Source organism: Seriola dumerili, unplaced genomic scaffold, assembly GCF_002260705.1.
Source record: "Seriola dumerili isolate Sdu_G_001 unplaced genomic scaffold, Sdu_1.0 BDQW01000091.1, whole genome shotgun sequence".
NCBI classification, from domain to species: Eukaryota; Metazoa; Chordata; class Actinopteri; order Carangiformes; family Carangidae; genus Seriola; species Seriola dumerili.
Window position 1 is genome coordinate 7348040 of NW_019174346.1, and position 15782 is coordinate 7363821.

At 37.9% G+C, this 15782-nt stretch overlaps 1 protein-coding gene across 4 annotated transcripts in view; it reads right to left on the reverse strand.

Moving 5' to 3' along the window:
• Nucleotides 1-15782, reverse strand: part of LOC111222229 (opioid-binding protein/cell adhesion molecule homolog) — a 428859-nt gene that overhangs the window by 53706 nt on the left and 359371 nt on the right. For all 4 annotated transcript variants that reach the window (XM_022745874.1, XM_022745875.1, XM_022745873.1 and 1 more), the window contains one exon: nt 2641-2873. In XM_022745874.1, the coding sequence (XP_022601595.1) occupies nt 2641-2873 (233 nt within the window). The remainder of the gene's footprint in view (nt 1-2640; nt 2874-15782) is intronic.

The following is a 15782-nucleotide window of genomic DNA, read 5'->3' on the forward strand; positions in this document are numbered from 1 at the left end:
GTTGTATTCACACATCTCAACATCTTACAATCTTATTTTAATTTCTAATTTTCATCTTTTTTGTGTTATGATGTGATTTTTTTCTTCATGTCTGTCTTTTTTTCAGTGACAATTACATTTTACACTGTCACTACTTTTTCTGTGTCACCGGTCTTCAGTTTCAACTTTCTTTCACCGTTTTGGCATAGAGAGGGGAGACTAGAGGGGAAGAGCAAGGAGCGCTTGGTTTGTTTATACTCAGAAGCCTGACAGGACCGCATACCTAGGCAATGGTTTACACCAGTTCACCTGTAACTCCCGCACCGCAGGTAAGTCTACTTTTCTCTGCCTCTTTGTTTTATTTTTCAGTGGAACCCTTTTCATTGCCAATATTTATATCAGTGCCAATACAACTTTTTCCAATATAGCTTTTTCAATCCCAGTGTTTCCTTTTTCAGTTCAAATTTTCTTTTCAATGCTAAATTTTATTTTCAATGTTAAAATGTTACTGTGACTGTTCTAGCTCCACAGAAGGGTAGAATCTAGGACTGCCATCAGCCAAAGATTGTCCTGGTTGACTTAGTACAAGCCATTAGTTGACTATTCACTGCATGTTTCTGATGATGATTTTAATCATTTTAAGGTAGTTTACCTAACATTAATGCCTCTTACAAGTGTTTCAAGAGAAGCGTTGTTTGGAGGTCACTGAATGATACTTTACAGATTATAACATTCCTTGCAAGGAAATCAGTTTGTCTTTAAAAAAATTTCAAATTTGAAATGTTCCAAAGGTTGAGCACCTGACTGATGATACAAGAGGAAAAAAAAGGTAACTACTTTCTGACTGCAGGAAATTTCAAGCAATTTTGAAAGTTTAATGCAAAACAAATATCTGCAACATTGACATATGACCAATCCAAGCCTAGTCGCAAGGATTATAAATTGTCATCAATTATAATTTTAAATCCTTGGGGATTATCTAACAAATTACCATGTTGTTTGTATCTTTTGTTCTTTCTTTGTTTATTCTTAGTCTTTCTTAGCATATAGTTTTCATTTCATCCTTCATTCTTCGATCTTATTACCCTAGTATTATTTCACTGCATAACTATGTAGTTCCATCAAATCTGAAGAATGGAATTTAATTTAGTTTGTTTGCCCTGCAACCAACAGACCAATTAAAACTGACAAAGATTCTTCTCATCCACTAAATTTTGGTTGACTATTAGAGGAGAGCCCCATTACTACATACCACATGACTTTGGCCGAGGCTGAATATTTATTTTCAGATAACAACTTGTGCACAGGAGTTTGGGATTCTGTATGTAAAAGTTCTCAGGAGAAAAAAAAAAAAAAAATATATATATATATATATATATATATATTAGACTGTCTTTAGCCTTAACATGATGTGAGTCACCCTCTCTAATGAAGAGGAAGGTTGAGCTGGTGGTGAAAGTTATCTTAGTCTTGAACTGCAGTGACCCCAGTGTCCACATCAGTCAAAGTGCTCTTCAGCAAGATCACGCGCATCTGCTCTCTCCTGCCCCTGTGACCTGCCTATTAACTACACTGAATATGTATGTGTACCTTAAAGGAATAGACACAGTAAGTAAGTAGACACTGCAGTAGAATTAAGATGTAATTATGTCATTTACATAAATGCACCCTAACAGTGTAAAATTTGACAAAATAAAATGAACAACAACACAGTGTGTTACCATCCTTACAACTTTCACTAGTTTAATAAAAAATAATTTGTTTCAAGAGGAGATTTTTCCGAGTTCATTTACAATCAGTTCAGAAATTATGAATAAAAAAAAAAAAAGATGGAGTCAATTTAATGGTAATTGTGGTTTTAAAATGCAGGTGGTGCTGGTTGCTCTGCCTCTTTTCCGTGTCATAAATGTTGCATTATTATTGTTTGGCATCAGGTTGAAGAAGAAAACTGAGAGCATAAGAAATCCAAACTTGGCTGATAATATCTGGTTCTTTCTCTATTATGAAATCGGGGTCGGCGCCTTGTGAGCAGCACTTTATGCTGCACGGCTCATCTGCATATTAAATTGGTTGCATTTAACTTACTCATTATGCTATGTGTATACAGCGCAGTGCACTTCATTGTGCACTGCATTTCCATGAGGACACTATTACAACTCCACACATAATTTTAGCCAAAGCATCTTAACATCTGGTATTCCCCATTAACCTTACCCAACGTAGTGAATGAAGCACACACTCCCCTCCCTCTCCTTGAGCAAGGCATTTAGCCCCTAATTGCTCCAGTGGAGCAATGAATGAGGAAATGAGATTCAAGAGAGACAGCACGTCTGTTTTTACTCTCTGGTTTGTTCACTCATGCCCTCATGTGCTGGTGCACAGGAATAACACAACCATCAATCACACAGTGTAAATCATTTATACTGTGTGACATAAACAGATCACCTCAGTGTGATATGAGTAATTGTGCATCAGATTATTATTACATTAGACACCTGTCAAGCTGAGCCTATAGAAAATCCAACATACAGATCTATAACTGGCAGCTGGTTAAAAGGAAACAGCAGTTTTATAGAATTCCTTCAAAATTCATATTATTAGTACTGGTATTTAGTAGTAGCAGTAGCCTCAGCAATAGCAGAGGTAGTACGTATGTGTTACCTTGGACGAGGATGTGAACAGAGGTGGTTCTTGGTCGACTGCTTGTCTGGACCGCGCACACATACTGCCCCTCATCTGTCATGTCCACGTTTTCAATCTTGATGGTAAACTCCTCTTGATTGAGGGTCACCAGACTCACTCTGGGATCCACCGACCATTTATCTTCTCCGGCGTACAGTATACTCGACCGGTTCAGCCATGCTGTGTGTGTGACAACTTCCCCCTGTGCACACCTGTAAAGGAATAAAAATAACGGTGAAAGTCTGACTTTTTCTGAAGTGGAGTAGAAGTTATATGAAGCACATATAGACGTGACAGATATCTAAAAACTATGTCCAATATTCTTGCTTGACAAAATGTAAACAATCAGGTCAAAGAAACAACTTAAATGCCATATTTGTCAAATTCAATAATTACTCCTTTGCCTCAAGAACATTCACTCAGTCGCCAGTTTATTAGGAACAACTGGCTAAAATTAATATAACAGTTAACATGCTGTATATTAACATATTGACATGTTAGTATCCATATTACAAATGTTATATGGGTCATATTGGACTTGGATAATCAGATTTATCATGTTGAGAGAATGAAAGAAACGATTTCAAGCGGCAACTGTGATGACACTGACCACCAGACATACATCCTATCCTAATATAACAGACAGGTGTTACTATTATTTTGTCCTCCCCATTTATATCAGTTAGGGTGGGCTACATAACAGCTAGGTGTTCCTACATGAGGACTCTCTACATTTTACTGCAAACTCCAGTGTTTTTTTTTGGTTTTTTTTTTTCTGTCTGAATGGGGGCTCATCACACTGATCAGCAAACCTTCAACAAGAAAGGAGGAACTAATCAGGGGAACCAGCTGGTGAAGTGTTTGGTTCTTCGTTTCACATGATTTTCACCACGGCTGTTAAAAGCTCACTGATACATAAAAAGCATGTAACTGTACCACAAGACAGTGTAGTGAACAGGACCTGGATCAGCTGAATTTTACAGGCTTATTTTAAGTAAGCATGCTCTGCATAAAACTGGTACAATAAGTAGATACCAATTGGTGTGTTATAACTGAAAATAACCATATGTCTTTTGCTTCACTACAGAATCACCTTCAATAAAATTTAGTTAATTTCTACAATTTCACATAATAATATGGGCCATTATAAAGTAACTGCAGTTCTCAGTTTCTCTATAAAAAAGAGGACATTTTCATGTATCATGATGTTCTGACAGCATCAAAATGGGAATACTAATACCATTTCAATTATTAGTAATCATGTTTGTTCAAACATTTGACAATTTTTCAATACACTTAGTAACTAGACACATTGTATGAATGCAAATGCAGCTCTTGAGCAGTCATCAGGTTTCTTTTGTTAATCTGCCCACACGCTTGCTTTGTGGCATTCAAAACTGATGGAGACAATGAGCTGAAACTGCACCACAGAGTTCTGCACAATTACAAGAGATTGGTTGCACCAGTCACCAAATGCAGCTTTGATACAGGAGCTGGGTCACCGATCTTTGACTGTTTCCACAGAGCAACACACACTGCTATATTTTCAGACAAATCTGTGGATCCCGCTGAGAAAGCACCAACAGAGTTGAAGAAAAGTAAAAAAACAAAATAGAAAAAAAAAGTATAACTTACAAGTGAGCGAGCCAGCGGAGGAATAAATTCATACTTTGTACAAACTCTACTTTTGGCTGCCAAATGCCTGTTTATCATCCGGGTTTATTTAACTTTCAGTTGGCTAATTTTCCAATGTACAGAAGAACAAGAGATTTCAACATTTAAACAGTTTAGAGTGGTGGCAATGTAATAGGAGCTTGACGCTTTGCAGCTGAAAGAATCTCGGCTCCATTTACGCTGCCACAGCTTTTGTAAGAGCATCAGTCACTTCCACTTCAGTGGCTGCAGTAGGGTCAATGGCATCCTTGGGGCATTTGTGGTGCTTGGAAAGAGGACAAAAAACTGAGTGTGTGTGTGTGTGTGTGTGTGCGTGTGAGCAATAGCTTTCAAGCTTTCACAGTCTATGACTGGTTATCAATTTACTGGTTATTTATTTGCTTTATTTACTGTGATAAAGTAGATTCAAAAAAGAGTATTTCTAATGGCTACAGTAAATTGATGTCTGAGCTGTAAATGCAGCAGGTTTTAAACCGCGCTGACCATGTAACTTTTATTTAAGATGAAAATAACAAGAATTGATATGTAGCGAGTTTAAGGTCACGCACACACCTACAAGGACACATGCTTGCAAATACATGGATGCTCGCTCAGGTGTAAAAACTGAAGGATGAAACATTTCTTGGAGGAGATCCAACATGCAACCTCTTTAGTGAGAGGCATATCTACACTGTCAGCCTCAGTGTCCTTGTAAGGCCATTAGCTTAAGAGACATGCTTTCTTCAATACAGGAGGGAAACTGTTTTTGATTCTTGATGAAGCGATATGTCAATTTCCCACCCAGCTGCTAAATCGCGCACAAGAACACAAGCTTTCTCTGTTTCGTACAAACACGGAAGATACAATACAGCCAAAAGCAAAATTCAAACCTGATTCAGTTTGAATCAACTTCCAGTTCCAGTAGCGGTCCTCCAACCTGAACGATACAGGTCGTGTTTTTCAACCCTCTGATACGATCCCATAGGAGTGTATTGGACCTTGGTTGTCATGGTTATAATAATAAACACATGGACTGTACCAGGAGTGGCATACATATGTTCATCGCCATGGTTACTGTAGTAACGGTCATGGCTGGCTTAGGTTTAGGCACAAAAAAGTACTTGGTAAGGTTTAGCAAAAGATCATGATTTGGGTTAAAGTGATTACTTCCTCAACGTTAGACAATCTTTGTTGTCATGGTTACAGTAATAACAAATGGTTAACTTTGTTGAATGGTCATGGATAATAGAAAGAACATGAACTGCAACTTTCACATTGGAATCGAAACCGCTCTCTTGTGTCATATTCCTGTGTTTTGTTTACCCGTCCATCCACCACAACAGCCTCCTGACTCAGACTTTGTCGCTCTATAAACTACATCACCGCACTTTTCCCTTTGCTGCTGTCAATTACTGCGGCCGCTAGATGTCACCTAATAGCAAAACATAACCATGTGTAATAATAACCTACTGCACAAATGACCTGTGAGGTTGTTTTGCACAGGAGGTGTCAGATTAGCAGGTACCACAGGCCACTGGCACCTCTGTTCAGATGTCAAAGTGTTGCATGTCATTTGTCAAATAAAGTGTCTGAGTATCTTGAAAAGGGCTATGTGAATAAAATGTATTATTATTTGCTTTTATTAAAATGACCTGTTTCATGAGTAACTTTATGAATACACAACGCAAAAAAGACACAACAGTACATAAACAAGCTCACAGTGCAAATGAAAATGAGCTCAGAACAAAATGATTTTTTTTTTTTTTCATGGTGTTGGGACTCAAGTGGTGGAGACCACATGCTCTTTGTTCTACAGACAATAGAACTCACTTCCCTACAGTTGCTCACTGTTCACACTTGGGGACGACCCTCCCACAGGGACCTCACTGACCAGTCAGTGTTGGTCAGTGTGTGACATGAGACCCCCCAGGGTGTTACCAGACAAAACCAGATCTCCTTCTCTGTTCTTTCTCTTTTCTTTTTGGCTTGCTCCCCTGTTGGCTCTTCAAGGAGCAACAAGGCCCCAGCCCAGGTCAGTCCTGCTACCTGAGACAACATTTCTTTTCCCGTCCTGCTCACAGCAGACTGCAACACTCTTCTCCTAAACAGCAGCGACCTGTTTAGGATTAACTGGCATGAACCAAGTTCTCTTTCGAATCAGTGGTTACAACACAAGGTCAGCCAGCTGATTTTCCAAGCAACAGGAGCCACAGCAGAGTTAGTGTGGAACAGCTAACTCTGTGAGAAGAACTAAGGCGATAAGAGCGGAAGTCACACAGCCAGACAGGACTTTACTCCACCAGGAAGCCACCCAACTCACTGGACACTTCAACAACACTTGAAAGGATGTTTATTTTGTTACAAGTACTGGGTAATGTTAACTGACTAGGCCTAACCTTACCTAGCATAGCACAGCTAAGCAGCAGATATCTAAACCTTTGAACATGTAACTGTTGGTTAATGTTTTGTTGTTGTTATGTTTTCTTAGGTTGTGGTTAGTCAAACAATTAGTTGGGTACTTTTCACTGTTCACACACATACCTGTAGTACATCTCAGTTCGAGAACATGCATGCAGCAAACCATCTCCCTCTAACCTGGTACCTTTAGATTACATGAGCTAGGCTAACAAAGAAACTCACACCTTCCCTCCCCCGCACACCAGGTGGTCTCAGCGGCCATTTTGATTGGTTCCTTTCTTTATCGCCATTTTGTGTAGTCTTCCTTGTTCAGGCAATGTGGTCACAGCGACCATTTTGAATCGGACATCTTGCATTTGTCTGTGTCCCCACAGACACACCCCCATACACACACACACACACACACATACACACACATACACAAATTGTGTTTTACTCTGTCCTATTGTAAATAAATGTATTTAAGTATAACTACTGGTGTGTTTAATGTTGCACAAGCATGAATATTGCCAACTTCTACTCAGCAGAACTCCAATCCTTTGACTTTAACTTACCGTTGATATGGTAATTTGGTTATAGTTATTAAGTTAATTATTAAGAGTTCCAGATTAATCTTAATAATTTGAGGCTGAACTAATATTGGCTATTTTGCCTATTTAGGCTGGTGCCCCTGAGGACTTCAATTCATTTAAAGTTATTATTTTGATACTAATATTTTCTTAATGTATGATAGCTTATGAATTGATAAACAACCGAAGGTCCAACATATAGTTCCCCGTGCCTACAGACCCAACATTTATGGTGTCTCGCTCGTGAGGCGGAGCTCAGACCTAACAATGGTAAAAATTTGGCCCATTCACTAAAGGTATAACATCACTCATGATTTGATTTGCTATTGAGCTGCATTATGTGAAATGTAGGATCCACATCTTCTGTACCCTCATCCATATTAGTGTTTAAAGGTCTGAATATCTCTGCTGTACTCCTTTGATTTTGACCTTTTCTTTCTGTCTTCTTGTAAGCCGCATAACTTTATAGCAGCGCAACACAAAAACTGACTCACAAGTAAGGCTATCTTAATGTAGCTGGGGGTACTTCCCCATCGACAAGACTTTTGCAATCCAAAATATAGAAATCTGCTCTGCTTTTTAACCAGTGAATGGTAAAGGAGATGTGTTGTAGCTGTCACTCACACCCAGTCAAAGAGAAATTATTATGTTTCAACAAGTTTAAATATGGGCCATGTCAGATTTGTCTCCATGTTCTGAAATAAAATAGCTCAGACAGAAAAGATTGCTTTTGTACTGAGAAGACATTTGATAAGAGGGATGTCAGTTCATGCCTTTCTAGTTTTCTAGACATATGGACTTGTGCATTTTGATGCTCATATTACAGTGATATTTGGTGTTATATTATAGGTGAATTGTATGATTAATTTTCATATCACTTTTTCCAGCTTTCCTGTACTTCCCCCAAGGTGGGAGGAAAGAGGTGCTGACTTTTACCATGGCAACAGTACAAAATACTACCATCATTTAAAAGATAATAAATAAACACATATTTGAAAAGAATTTTTAAAAAGACTAGAGTATGAAGTGGTTAAGTGCCTCTTCAAGTTACCCCTGTATTATTATCAACCACTGAGATATGCAGACTTTTGACACAGGCTGCGGTGCAAAGGACTCTAGAGGGTAAAATTGGTGTACAACTTTTAACAAAAAAATCATGATCATATGAATTTTAAAAAACTTAGTAATCTTCCTGTTTACTTATTAGTCTTCAGTGTCAAGGCTGTGGTCAATGCCTCCTACAGAAATGCACCTTCAGGGGTTTTGGCTTAATTTGAGAGGGTCAGTGACACAGTTAAGGGTATCCTAGCACGGTGTTTACACTGACTTTCAATTCCCATTTTATGAGAAACTGTGCAGTTGTGTTGAGTGGGAGTGCTGATTCTTTGAGTGCGATAAAAGAGTACAAAACAAGTCATAGGATATAGAATTGCAGTTGCTGATCTCTCGATAGTCATTAGATGAGGAGGAAAGAGGAGGAGAGTAAAGCTCCTGTGCCTCTTTAGTTGAGTTTTGCTGTACAATGGTAAAGTTTCTGAGTCTCCATGCGCAGAAATTCTTATACACATATCTGCACGAATGTCACTACATTCTCTTCAGCCCTATACTGGTATCATCTGGTGTTAACATTCTTGATACCACAAGAAGTGAAAACAGCTAATTGGAATTATTCCAATTATTCTAATTATTTTAGCTCAGCCAAGGCGTTACCCTGTGTCTGTTTGTTGGTTTTTTGGTTTGTTTGTTAGCAGGATTACGCAAAAAAAAGCACTGAAACAAAGGATTGGACATGGCCTAAATGGCCTTAAATTTTGCAGATCCGGAGGAAGAATTAAAGGATCGGGACCATAATTGACATTTTTGTAAATTTCCCAGGAATTAATGTTTGCATCTTGATTAAAAAAAAAAAAAAAAAAGGTTTTGATCTATGACTTTGTCATAGATTTGGTGCACATCCACATAATAATCTGGATTGGAAAGATGTGTATAGGATTATTTGGCCTTGGCAGAGGTATGCGCTCCAATGAGTACCATTCTATTTTTTTCATTTGTCAGCAATATTACTCGGTGTAGGGATGGGACATGAGCCAGGGAAGAACCCATTTAATTCTGGTGTATATCTGGTTAAAGGAGCTATTTGTAAGTTCTGCTACTGCTAGTCAACATTAGCTTCATCAACATTTTATTTACCTTGCGATTTCAGCATTAAACTCCATTCCTTTACTCACCAAGAGCTGTCTCCAGCAGTGGAAAGCAATGCTCTTGTTTTGCTCCTATTTCTATCACTTTTTTTCTTGCAACTGAAATTAGCATGCTAACTACCTAGCCTGTCTTCTAGCCTAGCTTCGAGTTTGCCCTGAAGAAGAAGCGCAGCTCAGAGAGTGTGTTATAGCCTCTTGTATTGTAAATACAGCAATGACTGAAGCTCTTGGCAAGACTGGTAAGTAAACAGCTGTTAATGCTAATGTTGGCAATGTAGAAATAGAAAAAACTTACAAATAGCTCCTTTAAAGGGGTGGATTCAGGAATGTTTTTATCACTTTCATTAACCTTATGAGATTTTTCAACATTTTTGTCAGTTTTCCCAGGAAATAATGTTTGGATCTTGATGTAAAAAAAAAAAAAAAAAAAAAAATCAGACATACAGTATTTATGGCATTGGAATCTATGACTTTGTGCAATTTGGTGCAGATCCAGATAATAATCTGGATCCGACAGACACGTGTAGGATATTTTGGCCTGGGCAAGTGTATGCGCTCCACTGAGTGCCATTCTCATTCTTCAAGAAACTATATGCCTCACCAGCTAAATCCCCCCAGAGAACAAGAAGAAGAAAAACGAAGGGATAAATATTTTACATACCATATAGTCTTTCCTTATCACTTCGGCACAGATGGCAAAAAGAATTAATCCAAATAAACTGTCAATCCTCACCAAAGCATGAGAGGAGGATGGGAAGGAGAGATGTTAGATTGGGAGGTGAAACTGTATCCATAAGCAAACAGCTTTTCCCCCTCTCTTCCTCATGTGTTTTCTGACAGTAGTGTGCAGAACATTAAAAATACATTACACTTGTTGCTCCACAATTAGATGTCACCATGCAGACTCTGTTTGCACTGTGGATTAGTTGAGTTAATGTTTAATGTTATATCATCAGTAGCTTTGCTTCATCTCTTTCAACATTTAGTCACTGAAGACATTAGCATTACTCTATAATGACTCACACTCACTTGAACTGGAGATGTTCAAGGTGTGCTTTTTCAAAGCTACAATAGAATGTAGGCTTAGTTCAGTGATTGGAAAAAGCAAATGTTGTTTTCAAGAATTTCATAATATAAAGGTCAATCACTATGTGCATATATTTAATATGTAAATTATCAGATTTCACATAAAAGAGACTTGTCAACAAATGTCGTATTGGTTCAAGCTCTTTTCACAAATATTTCCTTCCATTTCAACCCACTATCTGGGTAGATTTAATACGATATTAATTAAGTATTATTGGAAATTAAGTATTAATGTGTGTTAAGGAGGTGAGAAAATCTGCCACTCAGAAAATAGTGAGACATTCCATCCTGAATTATTTTGTTTGTTTCAACAAATGTAGATGTCAACTCCAGTCCCTCGTGGGACGGTCGTGCGCTTTGTACACCTAGTTACGACTCTAGCCTCATCCTTGTTGAATATTGAATATGTGACTTCATTCAAAAATAAAAAAAATAAAATAAACATAATCTGATTGTGTATTAAGCTCTGAGTGCTTCCAAAACACATGTGAAACATTAGTTACATCAAGCCCTTCTGAAAAGAGTCAACACAATGCTGACAAAGTCTGTCAGCACCAGGGAAATCTTTCTGCAGTATAAAAGAATTTTAAATCTGGTGTCTGTGGTGACTCTCCCATGCTGTGGGTGACAAATATTAGACATTTTGTATATAGTCCTGGGTCATTAGCAACACTACACTGATATAACACTGTCTTATTCAGTGGTTCCCATTTTCTCATGACCCGCTTGACAATCTCAAAAATGAAGGCGACCCACATCCAACCCTGTAACAATACACAGGCCAAATAATATGTTCTCAGAGTGCTTTTTATTTTAATGATAACAATGGAACATTCAGGACTGAACGGAAAGCAGGGGAAGCTTTCTCCTGTTGCTGGCCAGCTATCCATTTTGATATTTTGACAAGAAAAAGATAATACAATGGGAGTAGTTTTTAATCACTTGTTTTTAAAATTGATTACACAACATAATTTAGATTGTTATCATTATTATTATTATTACATCTTTTCACCAAAATTGTACTGTTTTGAAAATGTCAGCCCAATTGAAATACCTTCGTGGCCCGGCTCACAGGTAGGGAACCACTAGTCTAATTCTTTTTTTTTTTTTCATTAAAGCCTTTTAATTCTCAAACTTCTTCTCTTGAACAATATTCTGTTATGTCAAATGTCAAAAGATAAAAAAGATTGTTTTTCATGTCTGTGTCTAAAATGTGTGTATAGGTCCGGAAACCATAAGGATAAGTCTGCAGAAGTTTTTTTTGGTTTTTTTTGTTTTTTTCATGTGGCAGCCAACATGAGTGACTTCATGATGGCAATGCTGTCTCACTGTTACTATGAATATATACACACACAGCCTGTTTTTAATAGTTTATTTTCACAGTAACATGATGGCCCTGCACAGCAGTTACAGGTTTAGTGCAGAACAACATCTTCTTTGATATCGGGGGGTTTTAATTACTTTAGTTCTGCTATTGAAGATGCACCTGAGGCTACTGATGATAAGGAATTAGTTTTTTTTTGATATTCATGAATCAGATTATTAAAAAGCAGAAGAGAAACACAAGCCAGAACTGATAATGGCTAACATTATCCATGCACAGGAACTTTGGAAACTGTGGTATTCTTGGGTTCAGCGCTGAGAACAGAAGATAATGATAAAACATCTGTGTGTATTTATGGAGTTAGCGAGTAGGTTCTTTCTATGTTGAAAACTACATATGATTCCGACGAGCAGGGCTCAGTCCCAGCCAACAGTTCAGCAAGTTTTATTAGGAAGTGTTTCATAAAGAGGCTGCTCCAACACTGAAATTATCCTTGTAGTAGCTTCCTCACAACCTGGAGTCTGAAGTTACTACTTGCAACTGAAGCCAAAACTTTGGTGTTTGCTGTCATAAAAATGTCAGACACATGATAGTCAGTTTCCAATTGAATGACCTGTCAAGGCTTGTCAGAAAGTGTTCTGGGCTTTTGCATGTAAAATCCTGAAGTGGTACGGCACTGAAGAACAAAATGTGATGGGATGGTATGGTATATGTTTTTGTTTACTGTCTGTTGTTTAAATGAACTTTATCCAGGATAAAATCTAAAAAATATATATACCTATAAATATGTTAAATATAGAGTTAAATTTGAGAAAGATTGTGGCACCAGCCAGAAATAATTAAGCTATTTTATGTAGTAATTAAATAGAGTAATCTGAGACACACTGATTCTCTGGAATCAGAAGAAATTATAAATATCTGGTGGTTAAATGTTACCAAAAGCAGGAACAAAAAGAAAGAAAATACAGTAATTGATGGTGTTACAGAACTGCAATTACTCTACTCTGAACATTTCATAAATGTGAGAGGTCTGACTGAATGTTACACCGAATTCAATTAAAACATGTTGGAAACAGAAATACAATTTTGCTAAAATTTACCTTTTTGCTTACTGAACGGTAAGAAAAAAAAACTACAGTACATATGTTGGGTTTTTGTTGAAACTGTTTCAGAGAGGTGTTGTTTCAGCGGTATGATCATATTGGAGGGCGTTTCTGTAATTTAGCCTCATTGATATAAACAGCACGGACAAAATAATAGAAGCATATGTCAGTATAATGCATAAAACACAACAGCATCACAACCTACAGGCTCCAAAACAACCACACAACCAAGCTGGATCAACAAAAGTTTGAACGCAAAATGAACATTGTAATTATCACGAAGGCAGGATTTATTGCAGATTTATTGCATTTTTTGCTTGACGTATATTTAAACTGCCAACTGAGTGTGTGTATGTATTTATTTCCACAACATACCACAGCTCTGGAGAACATGAACAACACCCAAGACTAAAGACAAGCTGAAACTAGAATTGTACTCAGTAAAGTGCATGCCTCGAAGGCCAAACAATCCTACACGTCTGATTATTATCCAGGTTAATATCTGGATCTGCACCAAACTGTACAGACTTGTAGATCTCAACACCATAAATATGTCAGATTTTTTACTGTATCTGGGAAAAATATCCTCTGCTGCAAATGAATTAAGAACTGCTAAATTTGCTTTTGCTGTTTTTTTTTTAACAGTGACAATAAAGATCTATTCTATTTCCTTTTTTTTCGGTACCGCTAAGAAGTCATGACAAAATTTATATCAGAAATGAATCAAGTAATGTTTTGGTCAGTGTGACTGACACAGAAACAACTTGTCTTGTCTGTGTTTCATAGAACAGCTATGTGCGGTAGCTGTAGGTGCATGTCCATGTGCTATGAGTAAGTATTCATGTTTTCCATCTCTGTGTTGAACAAAGCAGATAAACAAGTGCTGCCATGACCTGATGGAAAAAGAGCCACTTGCGCTGCCTAATGTCCCACCATAATCACAATGATATATTAGGCCTCAGCAGGTATGCTGATCGGGCCATTAATTAACCCATGCATTCATTAGGAAGCATTTCTGTGTCAGCATACCCGTCTCCATGTAACATGTGGGTGGAATAAATCTGCACTCTGCATCTTGGCTGAGCTTTAATCTGTTCTTTTCACATCACGGCAGATATGCCTCCATGACACCAAACTGAGAAGCGTCATGGGGTGTAAGATGGTGCATGGACAGTTCATTAGACTGGTTTAATTGAGGAGTAATCACTGAACCTGTCTCATTGGTATTCAGCCAAAATTACTTTAGGCTGCCTGTTAAAGCGCAATCACTGATGTCTGGACACTTTTTTTTTTTAATTTATGTATTTATTGTTCTTAGGACAGGAGCTTTCCCAGTGGTGTCTTGGTAGGTGGGTATACAGTGGCCCCATTGTATTCGCATCATATTTGTAATTGTATGTGTCCAATTAGCCATGAAGCACGCTCATTGTGCAAACAAATGCAATGGAGAAATTTGCTTAAGACTTCTTTCCAGGTGCCATTCAGGAGGGCACTCATGTTGTCTAGGAGGAAATACCGCCTTAAAGGCTGAAGTCAGGGAATGAAACTCTTGTTTACTGTAAATGACCAAAATAATGAAAGACCCATTCTGCAAGATGTCCATTGATTTGTATCTGTAGCTCTTATAAGTCGGTATACAAATTCTCCTGCCCAGAGCTGGGTGCAGGTCGTATGCACCGTTACACCTCTGGATGCAACCCTGTCTCCTAGAACCTGACTTTATTTTGCTGTCCAGATAACTTTTTTTTGACGTCATTCAAAAATAAAATAAAATGTTTTTTGTTTTTTTTTTCATAATTAAAGAATCTGGCAAGTCGCACGATGTTGAAACTGTTGCACTGCAATCTGACTAAAGCATATTGAAACTTTTTTATGTTAGGTTTAGACACTCAGCACAAAGAGTGTTGCTTGTGAATGTAATCCAGGCAGCAATTATGTTTCGCACCTCAATGTCATTAAAAACATGAATTAATTTTAAACTGTATAAACATCATTTCTGGGAGACGCCGGGTCTGATCACAATATAAATCAGCTCATGGGAAAATGGACTAACTAAAATGGATTAGCAAGCTTTGTATTCAGGAAGATCAAATGAAAGTCATGCTTTCAGAAGAAAGCTGCATAGGCCAGATCCCTAACAATTATGAGAACACCTGCCTGGATGAGGTTGTGGTTGCTATTGTCACTATGGTAATAAAGGATGCAGCAGAATAACTACACACACCTGGAAATTGACAGGACACTTGGGGAGCAGGTGAGCACCTTCAGGTACTTGGGAGTCCACATCACTGAGAACACAAATATATACATCTTAGCGATGCAATGCCTTTACCTCCCCAGAATCTCAATGGGGGTCCTTTAGACCCTGCTACTCTGATGCTGGAAAGCAGGGTGCATCAACAACTGGTCTGGGAACTGCCCTACAGAGAATGGTGCACCAATGGATCTTCACTACCCGTTCTGCAGGACTTAAACGCCAGAATGTGCAGAGCCAGAGATACAGGATGAATGAGACTCACCACTACAGCTTCTACACTCAGACAAATGCCTCTGTAACCACAAGTTTAAAAGAGAAAGTAAAAAAAAACAAAAAACAACTCGTACCATCAGGATGGTGAGCTCTGTTCTCTGACCTGTCCGCAGCTTTGTCATGCACATTGTCCTCTGTGAATCCTGAAATTACGCCATTTTTTGTCATTTCTGTGTATAGTTTTGTATAGTTTTCTTTATAACTGTGACATATGCACATTTTACTTTTTTATACTAG